The sequence below is a fragment of the Corvus kubaryi genome, unplaced genomic scaffold, assembly GCF_017639235.1.
Source record: "Corvus kubaryi isolate FWS band 111438036 unplaced genomic scaffold, C.kubaryi_AGA036_p1.0 37265, whole genome shotgun sequence".
Classification (NCBI taxonomy): Eukaryota; Metazoa; Chordata; class Aves; order Passeriformes; family Corvidae; genus Corvus; species Corvus kubaryi.
Window position 1 is genome coordinate 1,828,935 of NW_024581080.1, and position 13,211 is coordinate 1,842,145.

Sequence of the window (13,211 nt, forward strand, 5' to 3'; positions counted from 1 at the left end):
ACCCCCCCGACGGGGCGCACGGCGGCGGCTGGGCCCGCCCCGGCACCGACCGGGCCCGCCCGTGGGCGTGGGGGGATCCCCGCGGCCCCACGCAGCGTCCTCCCCCTGCTCCCGCCCCACGGCTCCCGGTGGGACGTGTCCCGGGACCGGCTCCTCCCCAATCCCGGCACTCTCGGAGTCGGACTGAGCTGAGCTTTAATGATGGAAAAGAAGCGGAGGCGACTCCCGGACACAGACCCACATCCCGGGTCACGGCCGTCATGGTCAGGCCCGGCACCGGCCAGACCCCCGGGGCGACCCCCGGGGCGGTGGGCACCGGGCAGCGGTGAGGAGGGGGCGGGTTAAGGCACTGGGGTGGGGGACACCCCCCGCGCCGGGGGAATTTGTCCCTGTTAGAGGCAGCCCCATAGGGGCGGGAGGGAGCTGGAGGCACTTCATCCCCGTGGGGGGACACTGCGGGGACACAGGGTGGCTGAGGCGGGGCAGTGGGAAGCCCCCAGCCCCACTCCTCCCACCAGGGTCCCCAGCGCTGCGGGTCACACCGGCGCCACGTAATTCCCGGGGAAAGTGCCGAATTTCTGCGTCCTCCTGGACACTCCTGTGGGGATAAAGAAACGGAGAGGTTGGTGAGGGGTGAGGGTGGCACCTTATCCTCAGCCGTGTCCCCACCCCGGTGGCCACGCACCCACGAACCAGCCGTCGTCGCACTGCTGCATGACGTCCACCCGGTCCCCTTCCAGCAGCTCCAGCTCGTCGGCGTTTTGGGGCCGGTACTGGTAGAGCGCCCGGTACCTGCGAGACACAGCGTGGGCAGAGCCCACCCTCCCCATGGGTCCCTCGTGGGGACACCGCGCTCCTGGGGACACTCCTGGCCCTACTTACGGAGTCCACCGGATTTCAGAGCCGTTGTAGGACGGGGCGGGCTCGGGACAGGCGCTGGTGGGTGCCCCCGGGGTGGCGTGCTGTGGGGGGACAGGGTGGGTTCAGGGCAGCACCCACAGCCCCAGCGGTGCCGGGGCACGATGCCAGGGCGGGGGGCACTCACCTGCTCGGGGGTCCAGGCGGGACGCCGGGGCTCCTGGGGGTGGGCGGCCGCAGGGTGTGGGGGGCTGGCAGAGGCCACTAAGGGGCTGGCAGAGGCCACCAAGGGGCTGGGGGTGCCAGCGTGGGGCAGCTTTGGGGAGGGGGGGAAGGTGGCGCCGAGGTGGCGCGGAGAGGACGGGCGCCCGCCCGTCAGCTCGGGACCCCGCTTCTCTTCCCGGGGGGAGCCGGTGGGAACCTGGGGGATCCGGGGACCGGGCGAGCGCTGCAGGGACGGGGATCCGGCGGCGGGGCGGGGGCTGGCGGGGGCGGGAGAGGAGGGGATGTCCTCGGCGGTGGCTTTGACCCGCGGCTCCTTCAGCACCTGGACGTAGGTGGCGGGGAAGATGCCCTGGCGGCTGGTGCCCGAGATGCGCCCCTCGTACCAGTTCTCGTTCACCCTCCGCACCAGGCAGATCCGCTCGCCCTGCCGCGGGAGCAGAGGGCGGCTCAGCACGGAGCGGCACGGAATGGCACGGCACGGAACGGCACGGAACGGAGCGGCGGTACCTTGCGGAAGGAGAGCTCCACGTGCAGATCCCCTCGGAAGTTGTAGAGCGCCAGCGCCTCGCCGTATTCCAGCACCTGGAGCGTGGGAGCCTTGATGGGCTTGGGCACCTCCGTGGGGGGCAGGATCTGCGTGGGACACGCGGGTGAGGGGCAGCGCCAGGACCCCCCGGCCCCGCTGCCCCCTCATGCCCCGGGCTCACCTCCACGTAGTTGGAGGGGAAGATGCCCACGCGGCCGTGGTGCTCCCCCTCCAGCCAGTTCCTGTCCACCTCCTTGTGGATGTAGACGATGTCCCCCTTGTGCAGCGTCAGCTCCCTGCAAGGGACACGGTCACAGGTGTCCGGGGGCACAGACCCGCCCCCAGCCCAGCTGGCAGGGCCACCCCACGCGCCGGGGCTCCCCCTGTCCTCAGCCATCACCCGAGGGGCACAGCGGGACCCCCAGGAGTGACCCCGGCCAGTTTCGGTGCTTACTTGGGAGACTCAGCTTGGAAGTCGAACTTGAGGCGAGCAGCTTTCATCTGGGGAGGGAGAGGAGGGGTTACAGGGAGAGCCCCCAGTCCCAGCCATCCCAAATCCCGCATGGGATGGGACCACCCCAGCCTCACCTTCTTCTCCTCCCTCTTGACGGCCTCCACGGGGTCCCCCAGGTCGGACAAGCTGGGGAGGGTCCCTGGCCTGAGGGTGTCTGCAAAGAGCGGGGTGTCACCAGCCGAGGTGCTTGGGGTGCCCCATGGCAGGGCCTGGGGGTCAGGGGGTTCAGGGGAGCTCAGGGGGGCTCACCTCTGCCAGGGGCCGCATGGCTGCGGTTGCTGGCCAGCCCCAGCCCACCCCGCTCCATGCTGGGGGTGGCAGGTAAGCGGTGGGTGACAGGGGGGCTCCACAGCCGGCGGGGTGACAGGGGGCTCCTGTGGGGTGACAGTGGCTCAGGGCAGGGCTGAGCCTCGTGTCCAGCCCTGCTGCCATGAACCCTCCCTGCTCTGACCCTGCTGCCCTCGGTGGGCAGGACCCCTGGGTCCCACACACCAGGATATCGGGGACCCCCGGAACCAGGATCCCCGAATTCCATGAACCAAGACCCCGGGGTCTGCTCTCTGCACGCCTCCAGGCTCTCATCCCAGCTGCAGCCAAGCCGGACAGGTCCAAAGTTTTCCGGCAGCGCCGGCAGCGCGGCCCCGCTGCCGCCGAGCAGGAAGCACGGAGCAGGCGAGCGCCGGGGAGGGCGGCCTGGCTAATGGATAACCCCGCTCCGGGGGGCACTTCAAGAGCCCAAATGCCCCCCCCCCAAGCCGGAGGAGGGGTTGGGGAGGGGGGGAGCCGTCCCCGCTGCGCGCCCCTGGGGGTTACGGTAGGTCCTACAAGAGGTGGCGCTTGTTTGTTTGTTTGTTTTCCTCCCGCTGCCGGGGCACAGAGGGGTCTGTGGGGACACCCCGGGGTGCCCACCCCATGCCGGGGTGCTCCGGCACCCGCCGGCACAGCTGTCCCCTCCCGGTGCCCGTGGGGACACAGCGGTGGGAATCCGAGCGCCGTCACCTCCCCTGGGACGGAGCCAAGCCCCGGGACACGGCGTCCCTGCTCCAGGGACGGGGGAAAGGGTCAGCCCCGCTCCGGCCCCGTCCCACCCACCGGGCAGCCGGCCCGGCGCCGGGTCCCGCCCGTGCCGGGGTGTGGGGGGACGAGGGGGCCAGCGGTGCCACGGGGGGGTCCGTGGGGATCCCGTGGGGGATGCCCGGAGACTCCCACCCCGCGGGACGCTGGAGGGACAACCCGCCCACCACCCCCAGAGCGGGGTCCTGTCCCTCGCCTCGAGTGGGGTCTGGGCAGGGGGATTTGGGGGTACGGGAGGTGGGAGCAGCCGCTGAACTCACCGAGCAGCCGGGGAGGCCGGAGCAGGGGAGCGAGCGGTGGGAGCAGCCGCCGGGCTCTGCCGGGAGGAGCGGGAGGGGGTGGGAGAGAAAAATTAATCATCCAGGAGGCCGAGTCTCGGCGGGAAGCGAAGGAGTCCAGCTCGGCTGCGCCAATAAAGCGCTGGCCGGATGGACGGACGGACGGGCTGGGTCCTAGAGCCCCACAGCCACGGCCACGGCTCCAGGCAGCTGAGCAGCCGCGCATGGGTCCAGATGTGCGCGGAGCCAGACAGGCAGGCACCGAGCTGTGCACGCATCCAGATGTGCACGCAGCGAGCTGCGCACTCATCCGGATGTGCAGGCATCCAGATGTGCAGGGATCCAGCCGTGCACACATCCAGCTGTGCAGGCATCCAGTTGTGCAAACATCCAGCCACGCATGCCCCCAGATGTGCATCCATCCAGGCATTAATCCAGATGTGCACGCATGCACCCAGCTGTGCATCCCACCATGGGCATGTCCAAGCCTTGCACAAAGGCTGAGCCCACAGCTGGATGTGCCCACAGCTGGATGCCCTGCTGGGACCAAGGGGCAGCAGGAGGGGGCCGGGGTACCTGGTGCGGGGTCCGGCGCGTCTCCATGTCCCTCATGTCCTTGTCCAGCTCCTCGCTGAGCTGCTCCAGCTCCTGCTCCAGCAGCACCTGCACGGGCAGGACGGGGCTGTGGCCGGCCAGGCTGGCACTGCCCGCGGGCACCAGGACCCCGCTGCCACCCCCAGCCCCCTGCCCGCCACCACCACCTCACCTCGATGGACTGAGCCCGCGTCGGCCGCACTGCTGCCGGCATCTGGAAAGGGCAAGGGGCCGGTCAGGTGTGTGCCCACTGCGGTGCCCACTGCCCTCCCCCTGTGCCAGGACCTGCCTACCTGCTCCCGCGGAGAGAACTTCCCTGGTTCATAGTCAAAAATGCTGCCAGGCTCGGCGGTGGCACCCCAGCGGGTCCTGAGGGGGGAGGGAGGGGTTCAGCCACCACAGGCCCCACCCCGTGGGCACCCGCGTCCCTGTGCCACACTCACCAGTCCATCCCGTTGGGCATTCCGGGGGGCTCAGCTGGAGCCGACCCCCTCCGCCGCGGTTTGGGGGGCGATGGAGGGGCCGTGGTGGGGCAGGAATGGGTGTCCCAGTCGGGCTCTGAGGGTGGAGGGGGTGAGCGGGTGCCGAGCTGTGCCCGCTCTGTGCCGCACCCGCGCACCTGGGCTCACCTGGCAGCTTGCAGTGGATCTGCCGGAACATGCTGCGGTACCAGTCCCGGGGGCTGTCGACGCTCTGGGGGGACACGTTAGGGTGGTGAGGGGGTGACAGCGGGGTGACACCCCCGCCCTGCGCCCCCACTCACCGAGCGCGAGGCGAGGGGCATCCCCGTCTCGTCCACGGGCCCGATGCCGTCGTACTTCACCCAGCGCCTCTCCCGCCGCTTGCTGTCCTTGGTCCAGGTGGCCGACCAGCCCGGTGGCCGTGGGCAGGTGGGGGCAGCTCTGGGGCTGGGCGTGGGGTGGGCGGGCACGGGGGTGCTGGGGGCTTTCACCTCCTTGGCCGGCCAGGTCTGGTACCACTCATTCACTGAGGACAAGGTGAGCATCACTCGGGTGAGCATCGCTCGGGTGGGCATCGCTCGGGGGAGCCCCCAGGGATGTCCCCAGGGGTGTCCCCAGGGATGCTCAGGGCCGTACCTGAGCTCTTGGGGGCTCCCTGGCTGTTCTCAGCCGTGCCGCGGCTCTCCGGGTCGTGGAAGTGGAAGTTGAGGGTGTTGGAGCCGCGGTGGCGGATGACGGGCACCTGTGGCACAGGGAGGGGCTGGCGCGGGGGCAGCACAGGTGGGGTGGCAAAGGGATGGAGGAGCGCAGCCCCCCGAATTCCCCGGCATGTGACAGCCCCCAGCCCCACTCACCCGAGTCGCCGTGGGCTGCGGGGACACCTGCAGAGGTGGGTGGAGGCGGGGAACGTCCTTCACACCCAGAGCCGGGCTGGTGTCGGGGGGCTGAAGCCGGCCCGCCATGGCCGGGGGGTGGCCCGGGATGGTGCCCCGGGGCTGTTGGTGCCCTGTGGGAAAAGCAGCTGTGCTCACGGGGCGTCCCTTGTCCCTGTTTGCTGGGCATTCCCAGGCTTTTCCAGAGATGGGGGCTCGGACGACCCCCAATTCCACCGCTGGGAGCATCCCCTGTTGTTCAGAGGCGCAGGGGACACCATGTATGGGGTGACAACGACCCTAACCCTAACCACGGTGGCACCGTCCCCAGCTCAGGGAGCCTCTCGGTGCCAGGGGAAGCGGCTGTTCCTGGTCAGAACCAGCCCTGGCACGGCTCCCCACCGCCTTCTCCATGCGGATCCAGACCACCCGCCCCTCTCCAGCGCTGGCTCTGCACGGGTGGATCCAGCCCGACGGGCTCTTGGGGAAGAACACGCCCGGAGCGGGTCGGGGCGATGGCTGTGCCGCGTTCCCATCGCCCCGGCATCCCGGCGCGGTGCCCTCCCGCCCGGGCACGTGGCTGCAGCAGCGTCGCCCGCCCGGGAGCGCTGCCAGGGCCGGGAACACGACAGGGCAGAAATATTTCCCCGCCCTGCAGCGCAAACAGGGAGGGAGAGGGGACGGAGGGACGCGGAATCGGGAACGCGCGGCCGAGCCCGGCACCGCCCGCCGGGAGGGCGATGCTGTGGCTCACCACGGACCGCACGGGGGGCAGCTGGGGGGGGACGGGACCCCCGGAGCCGTTCCCGACACCGGGATGGCTCCAGGGGCGAGCGCAGCCCCGGGGCCTCTGGGGGACACCTGTGTCCTGGCTCGTCCCTCACGTCTCCGTCCCCACCGGGACACCGGCGCTCGCAGGTGCCCACCATGGCCAGACCCCGCCTCAAACGGGGCATCCTGGGGGGCTGCCGGGGGGTGCCAGCCCGGCACGGTGTCCTCTGTGTGTGTGAGACCCCCCAAATCGGGCTGGGGACCCCTCGGCTCCCTGTTCCCGACACCGCAGCCCCAGGGCTGTAATTAATGTTAATCAGCCCCGTGGGAAAACTGAAGAACATGGAAGGATGTGCCCCGGGGCACAGAAAGTGGGGCGCAGGCTCCCATCCCCCCAGGGCACCCCAAAAACCTCCACGCCATTCCCAGCGCAGCGCCCACACGGGGCTCGGCCCCATCCTTCTTCTCCTTTGGAGCGTCCCCCAAAACCTGACCCCAGGGGTCCCCTCGGGCCACCCCCTCCTCGCCGGCCCCCCCCAGCCAGCCCTTACCTCCTGGGCCGTGCCAACGGGGACCCTCGGGAAGCGCCGGGGTTTTGGGGGGCCCCGGGGCGAGCGGGACGGAGCTGCGAGCGGCAGGGAGGAAAAATCCACGGCACGAACTTTGCCGGGAGAAGGAGCGGGGGGGCCTCAGCGCATCGCGGGGGGCTGGCGGGGACAGGCCCCCAAAAGCATCCCCCGGGAGGGTCGGGAGCCACCGTCCTCCCCGGCGCTGGGTCCCCGTGTGCCCCGGCCCCCCCGGGGTGCGCTGCCCCCCCAGCGCTCCCCGCTCTGAAGAGGGGCCGGCCCATTCAGAGTTTCCAGTGACATTTCCAGGGATGGGATCCAGGGAATGGAGCCAAGAGGCTGAACTCATCCCACGCCCCGCGCACGCGTTCCCGCGCACCCGGGCCCCGCTTACGAAACGGGGCGAGCCCGGCGTCGCCGGCCCCCTGGCGCGATGGAGACGGGGACTCGCGGGGGATTTTCGGGAAGGGATGGGGAAGGAAGTGCTGGGTGGAGGTCGGGACTGAGGCGGGGAGTGGGGTCTGTGCTCCCGTGGATCTCCGAGCGCCGGGATGGGGGCACGGTGAGAGCAGAGGCCCCATCCCCACTGCCACCCACTTCCCACGGGTGACCCCTCCATGCCCTCCATGCCCTCCATCCCTTCAATCTCTCCGTCCCCCAGGGATAAGGGCACTGGGGACCCCCATGTGAAACCCCCGTGGCCTGCACATGTCCCACCTCAACCCCTCCAGCATCACCAGTTCCCCACCCGATGGAGAAAGGGATCTGGGGGGGATTTTTGGAAGAGGATGAGGAGGGAAATGCTGAGAGGAGGTGAGGACTGAAGCGGGGATTGGGGTCTGCGCTCCTGTGCCCCCCCAAGCCCTGGCGTGGGGACACAGTCAGAGCAGAGCCCTCACCCCACTGCACCCCTCCATCCCCCTATCCCTAAGGAATCCGGGCATGGGTACCCCCATGGAACCCCCCCGTGCCCCGCTCTGGGGGTGCCCCGTGTCCCCCCTCACCCCCTCGGGCAGCGCCCGCACCCACCACTCACCCGCCGGCCACTTCCTGCTCCCCTAAACTGCTGACACCCCCAAAACGGGGCAGCCCCAGCCCTTCCTCATCCCGTGAGCTCCCACGTGAGCTCCCGGGGGTTGGCGGCTTCGCTGCCACCCCTCGGTCCCCACCAGGCCACCGCCCCCTGCTGCTGGGGACGAGGGGGACGATGGCAGGAGCCCTGTCCGGCTGCGATGCTGCGCCCAGGGGACGCCGGAGACACCGGGGACACCGGCGACACCGGGGACACCAGGGACACCAGGGACACAGGGGACACCGGGGACAGCGGGGACACCAGGGACACCGGGGACACCAGGGACACCAGGGACAGCGGGGACACCAGAGACACCAGGGACACCAGGGACACCGGGGACACCAGGGACACCAGGGACACCGGGGACACCGGGGACCCAGGGGACTCCCCTCTGCCACGGCCCTGGGGGACGCAGCTCCCGCCCAAATGCCGTGGGAAGGAGGCAGCTCCTTGGTGCCAGCTGGGGACACCGGAGCGAGGACACGGGTTGGGGACAGGGGCTGATCCTGCTGGAAGACCCCGGGGTGACGAGGGCAGGGAGGGCAGCAGGGCGGGGGAGGGTTAAACCCTGCGAGGGGACCCCCGACCCTATCCCTGCTGCCAAGGGGTGACCATCCCCTCCAGGTCCCCTCCAGGTCCCCTCCAGGTCCCCTCCAGGTCCCTTCCAGCCCACCAAGTGACACCTTGGGAGATCGCAGCACCCGCTGGCGATGCGAGGAGCAGCCCCCTTCACCACAGCCCACCCTGGGCTGCCGACACCCCCCTCCCGGACCCCCACTCACCTCCCGGTCCCCGAGCACCGTCCCCGTGCCCGGCGAGGAGCCTCCAGCGCCAGCCCTGCCTCGGTCCCTCCCTCCCTCCCCGCGGCTCCCAGCACCAGCCTCCGCTCACAGATAAATATTTAACGCGCAGCCCGGGCCGGGATTAACAAAGGGCGAGTGTTTCCTGTTTGCTCAGCGCGGCGATGCCAGCCGGGAACGTGCGGCCGGCCCCGGGGATGCTCCCAGGGATGCTCCCGTGGGCAGGGATGTGCCGGGCGGCTGCCGGAGCCCCCCGGTGCCGAGCGCGGGGTCTGGGAACGGTGCTGGGGGCCGGGGGCTCCCCAGTTTTGGTGGGAACACCCAGGAAAAGGGTGGGAGAGCCGGAGCGTCCTGCCCCGGGCGCGCCCTGGATGCATCCGGCGGCTGGGACCGGGAATGTCGTCGGGAGCAGCAGGTGGGAGACAGGGAGCACGTGGTGAGCGGAGCTCGAGGCGGGAGGCTGAATTCCCGAAGAAAAAGGTGCTGGGATTGGGATAACGCCCTGGAGCCCTCCAGAGCTCATCCTGAACATTCGGCTGGCACCTGGGAAGAGGGGATGGATCCCGGGTGTGGAGGCCACAGGTGGGAGACACAGCAGCTTCCCGGGAATGGAGGGAGCTGGTGGTGCCGGAGGGGGATCCCCGGGCAGGATCCAGCCTGGCATTGCAGCCGTGACCATTTGGATCCATCCGGATGGATCCCGGCCAGCACCGGCCCCAGGGTTGCTCCCTGAAACCCCTCGGTGTGGAGGGAACACCCCCAAGGGGAGCTGGTGATGCCAGAGCTGGGATGGCTGCGGGAGGGGGATCCCCGGGCAGGATCCAGCCTGGCATTGGAGCCGTGACCGTTTGGATCCATCCGGATGGATCCCGGCCAGCACCGGCCCCAGGGCTGCTCCCTGAATTCTCCCAGTGTGGAGGGAACACCCCCAAAAGCGCCAGGGAGGGAGCCAGGGTGAAACAAGAGCTGGCACATCCCCTCCTCTCCCTGCTGGCACCGGGCTGTAAATCCCAGGGAAGGACGAGGAGCAGGAGCCGAGAGCTCTCCAATCCCAGCCGGGAACCGCCGCTCCGCGTGTGCCGACGTGCCGGAGATTGGGAGACGCCGTCTGGGTGCTGCCCCAGCCCTGAAAATGCTGTAAAAGCCCCCAAAATCCTCCCTTCCGGCAGCACAGGGACCCTCTTAACCCCTCTAAAAAAACCACAGCGGAGCCCAGTGACTGTGTCAATTTTTAACTTTTTTTTTCTTTTTTTTTTCCTCCTTAAAGATGACTCCGATTTACATCGAGACAGTTCTAACAAATTCATTCCTTGTTTCACAAAAAAAAAAAAAAAGAAATTATATTAAATAATTTCTGCCAATAAATAACATTTTCACCATTTTTTTTCTCCTTTCAACAGAACTAAAAAAAAAAAAAAAAAAAAGAAGCAAAAAAAAAAAATAAAAATAAAAATTAAAAAGGAGGCAGTCTCCAGGCAACGGGCGTATGATCCTTCAGCATCGAGAACCCTAAAATCACCATCGCTGCACCCCTGGGAGGGCTTCAGGTCCTCCCTGGCCGAGGTTTTGGTGGGATCTGCATCCCTGCCAGCTCCCCTGGCCAGGTGGGATCTGTGCCAGAGGCAGCCAGAGGGGTTCTCCCAACCCCAAAAAGAAAATTAAGCTTGAACTCAACCCACCACCCGCCCCATTGCCGACTCCCCTCCTTGGACATGCACCTTGCTAGAACATGCAAAAAAACCCAGGCTGCGGGGAGGTGGGGGCTTTCCCTGGATTTGGGGGCTCCCTCGGGTCGGGGGGGCTCCCCCGGGGCCGATGGGCTTCCCAGAATCCCGGTTGTCCAAGCTCCAGGTGGCAGCCGGGGAGGGGAAGGGACGGGCGGGAGCTCGGAGATGAGGGGTCAGAGACAAGCCCAGCTCCGAGGCGCTGGATTTGTGGGGGAAAAGAAGGAGGAAAAGGGGAATTTGGGGGCGTTTCTGGATTGTTTTTGGTTTGCCGTGGTGGGGATCGGGGCAGGGAATTCTGCTCCGAGGTTGTCCCCGAAAGAGGGGATGGGGGATCTCGGCTCGGGGCTGTGGCAGGGGAAGCCCAGCGTTCCCACTGGGAGAGGGAGCGTTAATTGAGGGGGTAATTAGCACCCAGAGCCCCATCGCTGCTCCTCACCCCCTCGGGAACTGCATCAAAGGGAAGAGGGGACCTGGCTGCGTGACATCCACACGTGCTGGTGCCACAGGGACACGGGGGCAACTTCCAGCCCTTGGCCCACCACCTAGGGGCCGGGGCAACCAACATCCAGCCCTTGGTCGCCTTCTCCATGGCTGGGACACTGGGAAGCTGCAACTCCCACTAGGCCCAGGGATAAGGGGGGACAAAAATCCCACCCTTGGCCACCTTCTCCAGGGCAAGGACAACCAACATCCAGTCCTTCTCCAGGGCCAGGACACCGGGAAGCTGCAGCCCCGCCAGCCCCAAGGATTAGGGGGCTGGATCTGAGCCCCCAGACCACGAAGCACAAGGTCCAAAGGGATTTTGGAGAGGGGGAATTGGTGATGCCAGAGCAGGAGAAGAGGGTGGGGGGACAAACTGCCAGCAAAGCAAATCCCCCTCCGTGCTGGGCTGGGCCCTGCTGACCCCTCCACGCTGGGAACGGGGCGAGTGCCAGGCTCGGGGTCCCGCAATTCCCATCCCAAAATATCCCGACTAAAACCTGGCTGCTTGGGTGAGATCCCAGCCTGGGTCAGCACAACACGCCCGAACATGCACGGGCAGCCCCGGGCACGGTGTGAGCGCCCGGGTACCACACACGGGCTCACCGCGCTCACAGGAGGCCCTGAAAGGACAAAGAAATACTCACAGACAAAAGGCAATTTGGCCCCACTGCTCGGACTGGGGGGAGAGAAGCTCGCTCCAAACATCTCGCACTTTTCGCAAAGCGGTGGGCGTGTAAAAAAAAAAAGGGATCAAAGGGCGGGGGGGAAAAAACACCAAAAAAAAAAAAAGAGAAAAAAAATAAAGAAAGAGGGAAAAGTGGAGGCATGTGACTCGAAAGTGTGGAAACCCAGCGGTCTGCTCGCAGAATCCTAAACAGCCCCGGGGGATCAGGTGACGTGTGATCCTAAGACAATCTGAAAGCTTCCTGGGAAGTTGCTGTTTTCCTCTGGCGCTGGATTCCAAGGGAAGACAGCAAGATCCAGGGAAAGCGCTGGCAAAGATCCCCTGGGAGAGGCTCAGCCCTGCCTGCGGAGAGCACGGGACAAGGTGGGGAAGGGAAAGCTGCGGGGGGAGGTTGCTCCAGGAGCTGCTGCCTCGGCTCCAGGCAATGGACACGGCTCACATGGGAAAAACGGGAATCTCACAGAACCCTTCCCCAGCACGCCCAGTTCGAGTGAAAGAACGCTCAGCTTCCACTCCGAAACCCCTGACAACGCCCCGGGGGTGTCCCCTGGGAACCCTCCGGGATCCCTGTCCAGCACTGCACCAACACCCTGCCAAAATTCCTGCCGGATCCACTCGGTTCTGCCTTCCAGCCCCTCGCTGCCTCCCAGGCCGGGGGGGCTGCCCTGGCACCAGCACCAGGCCACATCTCCCCAAAACCAGCGGTGCCCCACCCATCTCATCCCAAACCTTCGTAAGCAACCCCCGCTCCAGCTGCTGGGAAAGGCTGAGCTGCCCTCTGGAACAGCCACGGGTGGGTGATGCCCAAAGTCACCCACAGTGGGCGGAAGACCCCTCTGGGGGACAGGGAGGTGACACTGGCAGGGACCACCCTGTCCCCCCCACGCCCCAAACTGCTCGGCAAGGGCCGATTCCAGCCGGGAACAGGGAATGAGCCGTGGGCTGGGCAGCCTGTGCTGGTGGGGTAACGGGGGGGGGCTGTAACCTCCGGGGTATAAATCCCCCCTTTTCCTTTAAAATTCAGGCTCTGCAGCTTTCCCAAGGATCACCAGGCATCGGAGATAATTCCTCTGCTCTGAATCAGAGCGATTCCCAAGGGAATTGTGCTGGCGAACTGGCTGCTCCAAGAGGAAGAGCCACAACGAGGGGCAGCACTTCCCCCACCTTCTCCCTATTCTCCTTTGGGACTCCACTGGGATAAAGCTGAATTCCTGAAGGAAAAAAAGGTGCTGTGTAACAACCCTGGAGTCCTTCAGAGCTACCCCTGGCTGTCACCTTGGAAAAGTGGGATGGATCCCAGCAATCTGCCTTCCAGGGAACTGGTTGCTAAAGCAGCAGCTGCAGGTAGGCAAGAAGGTGGAAGAAAAGAACAGGAAAAATCTGGGAAGAAAACAGGAGTGAAAAGGAAAACCAACCCAACCGTATCCTGAAGGGAAGGACCTGCTTTGGAAAGCTCAGGCTAATTCCAAATTGTGCCAAAGCCAACGACCCAAGTTGCCTGGTTTGACTGATTTTTGTTTTTTTAATCCAACCACCCCCCCCTCACCCCCAGCAGAGGTTTGGCCTCTCGGGGAGGGCAGTCGGACAGCACAACATTCCCGGGATGCACTAGCAGTTGGATTGGTTTATAAATTAAATTTAAAAAAAAAAAAAAAAAAAAAAGGACTTTTTTATATATACTGAACATAAATAAAAAAAAAAAAAA

The 13,211-nt window shown here is 66.3% G+C and overlaps 1 protein-coding gene across 4 annotated transcripts; it reads right to left on the reverse strand.

Annotated features, from left to right (window-relative positions):
* Window positions 1-178: 178 nt before the first annotated feature.
* Window positions 179-8,669, reverse strand: SORBS3 (sorbin and SH3 domain containing 3). 4 transcript variants are annotated; one of them, XM_042024818.1, is made up of 19 exons: window positions 8,594-8,669; window positions 5,385-5,536; window positions 5,167-5,272; window positions 4,833-5,056; window positions 4,699-4,762; window positions 4,513-4,627; window positions 4,363-4,438; window positions 4,242-4,283; window positions 4,052-4,138; window positions 3,458-3,513; window positions 2,373-2,497; window positions 2,198-2,277; window positions 2,064-2,110; window positions 1,791-1,917; window positions 1,591-1,716; window positions 1,046-1,507; window positions 883-962; window positions 686-792; window positions 179-598 (listed from the first exon to the last, which is right to left on the reverse strand). In XM_042024818.1, exons 2-19 carry the CDS (start codon window positions 5,490-5,492, stop codon window positions 537-539), a joined length of 2,094 nt encoding a protein of 697 aa, XP_041880752.1. In that variant the 5' UTR covers window positions 5,493-5,536; window positions 8,594-8,669; the 3' UTR covers window positions 179-536. The 4 variants fall into 4 exon arrangements, with proteins under 4 accessions (XP_041880752.1, XP_041880753.1, XP_041880750.1 ...); XM_042024819.1 differs by lacking the exon at window positions 8,594-8,669 and adding an exon at window positions 7,776-7,841; XM_042024816.1 differs by lacking the exon at window positions 8,594-8,669 and adding an exon at window positions 6,725-7,685.
* Window positions 8,670-13,211: the final 4,542 nt, after the last annotated feature.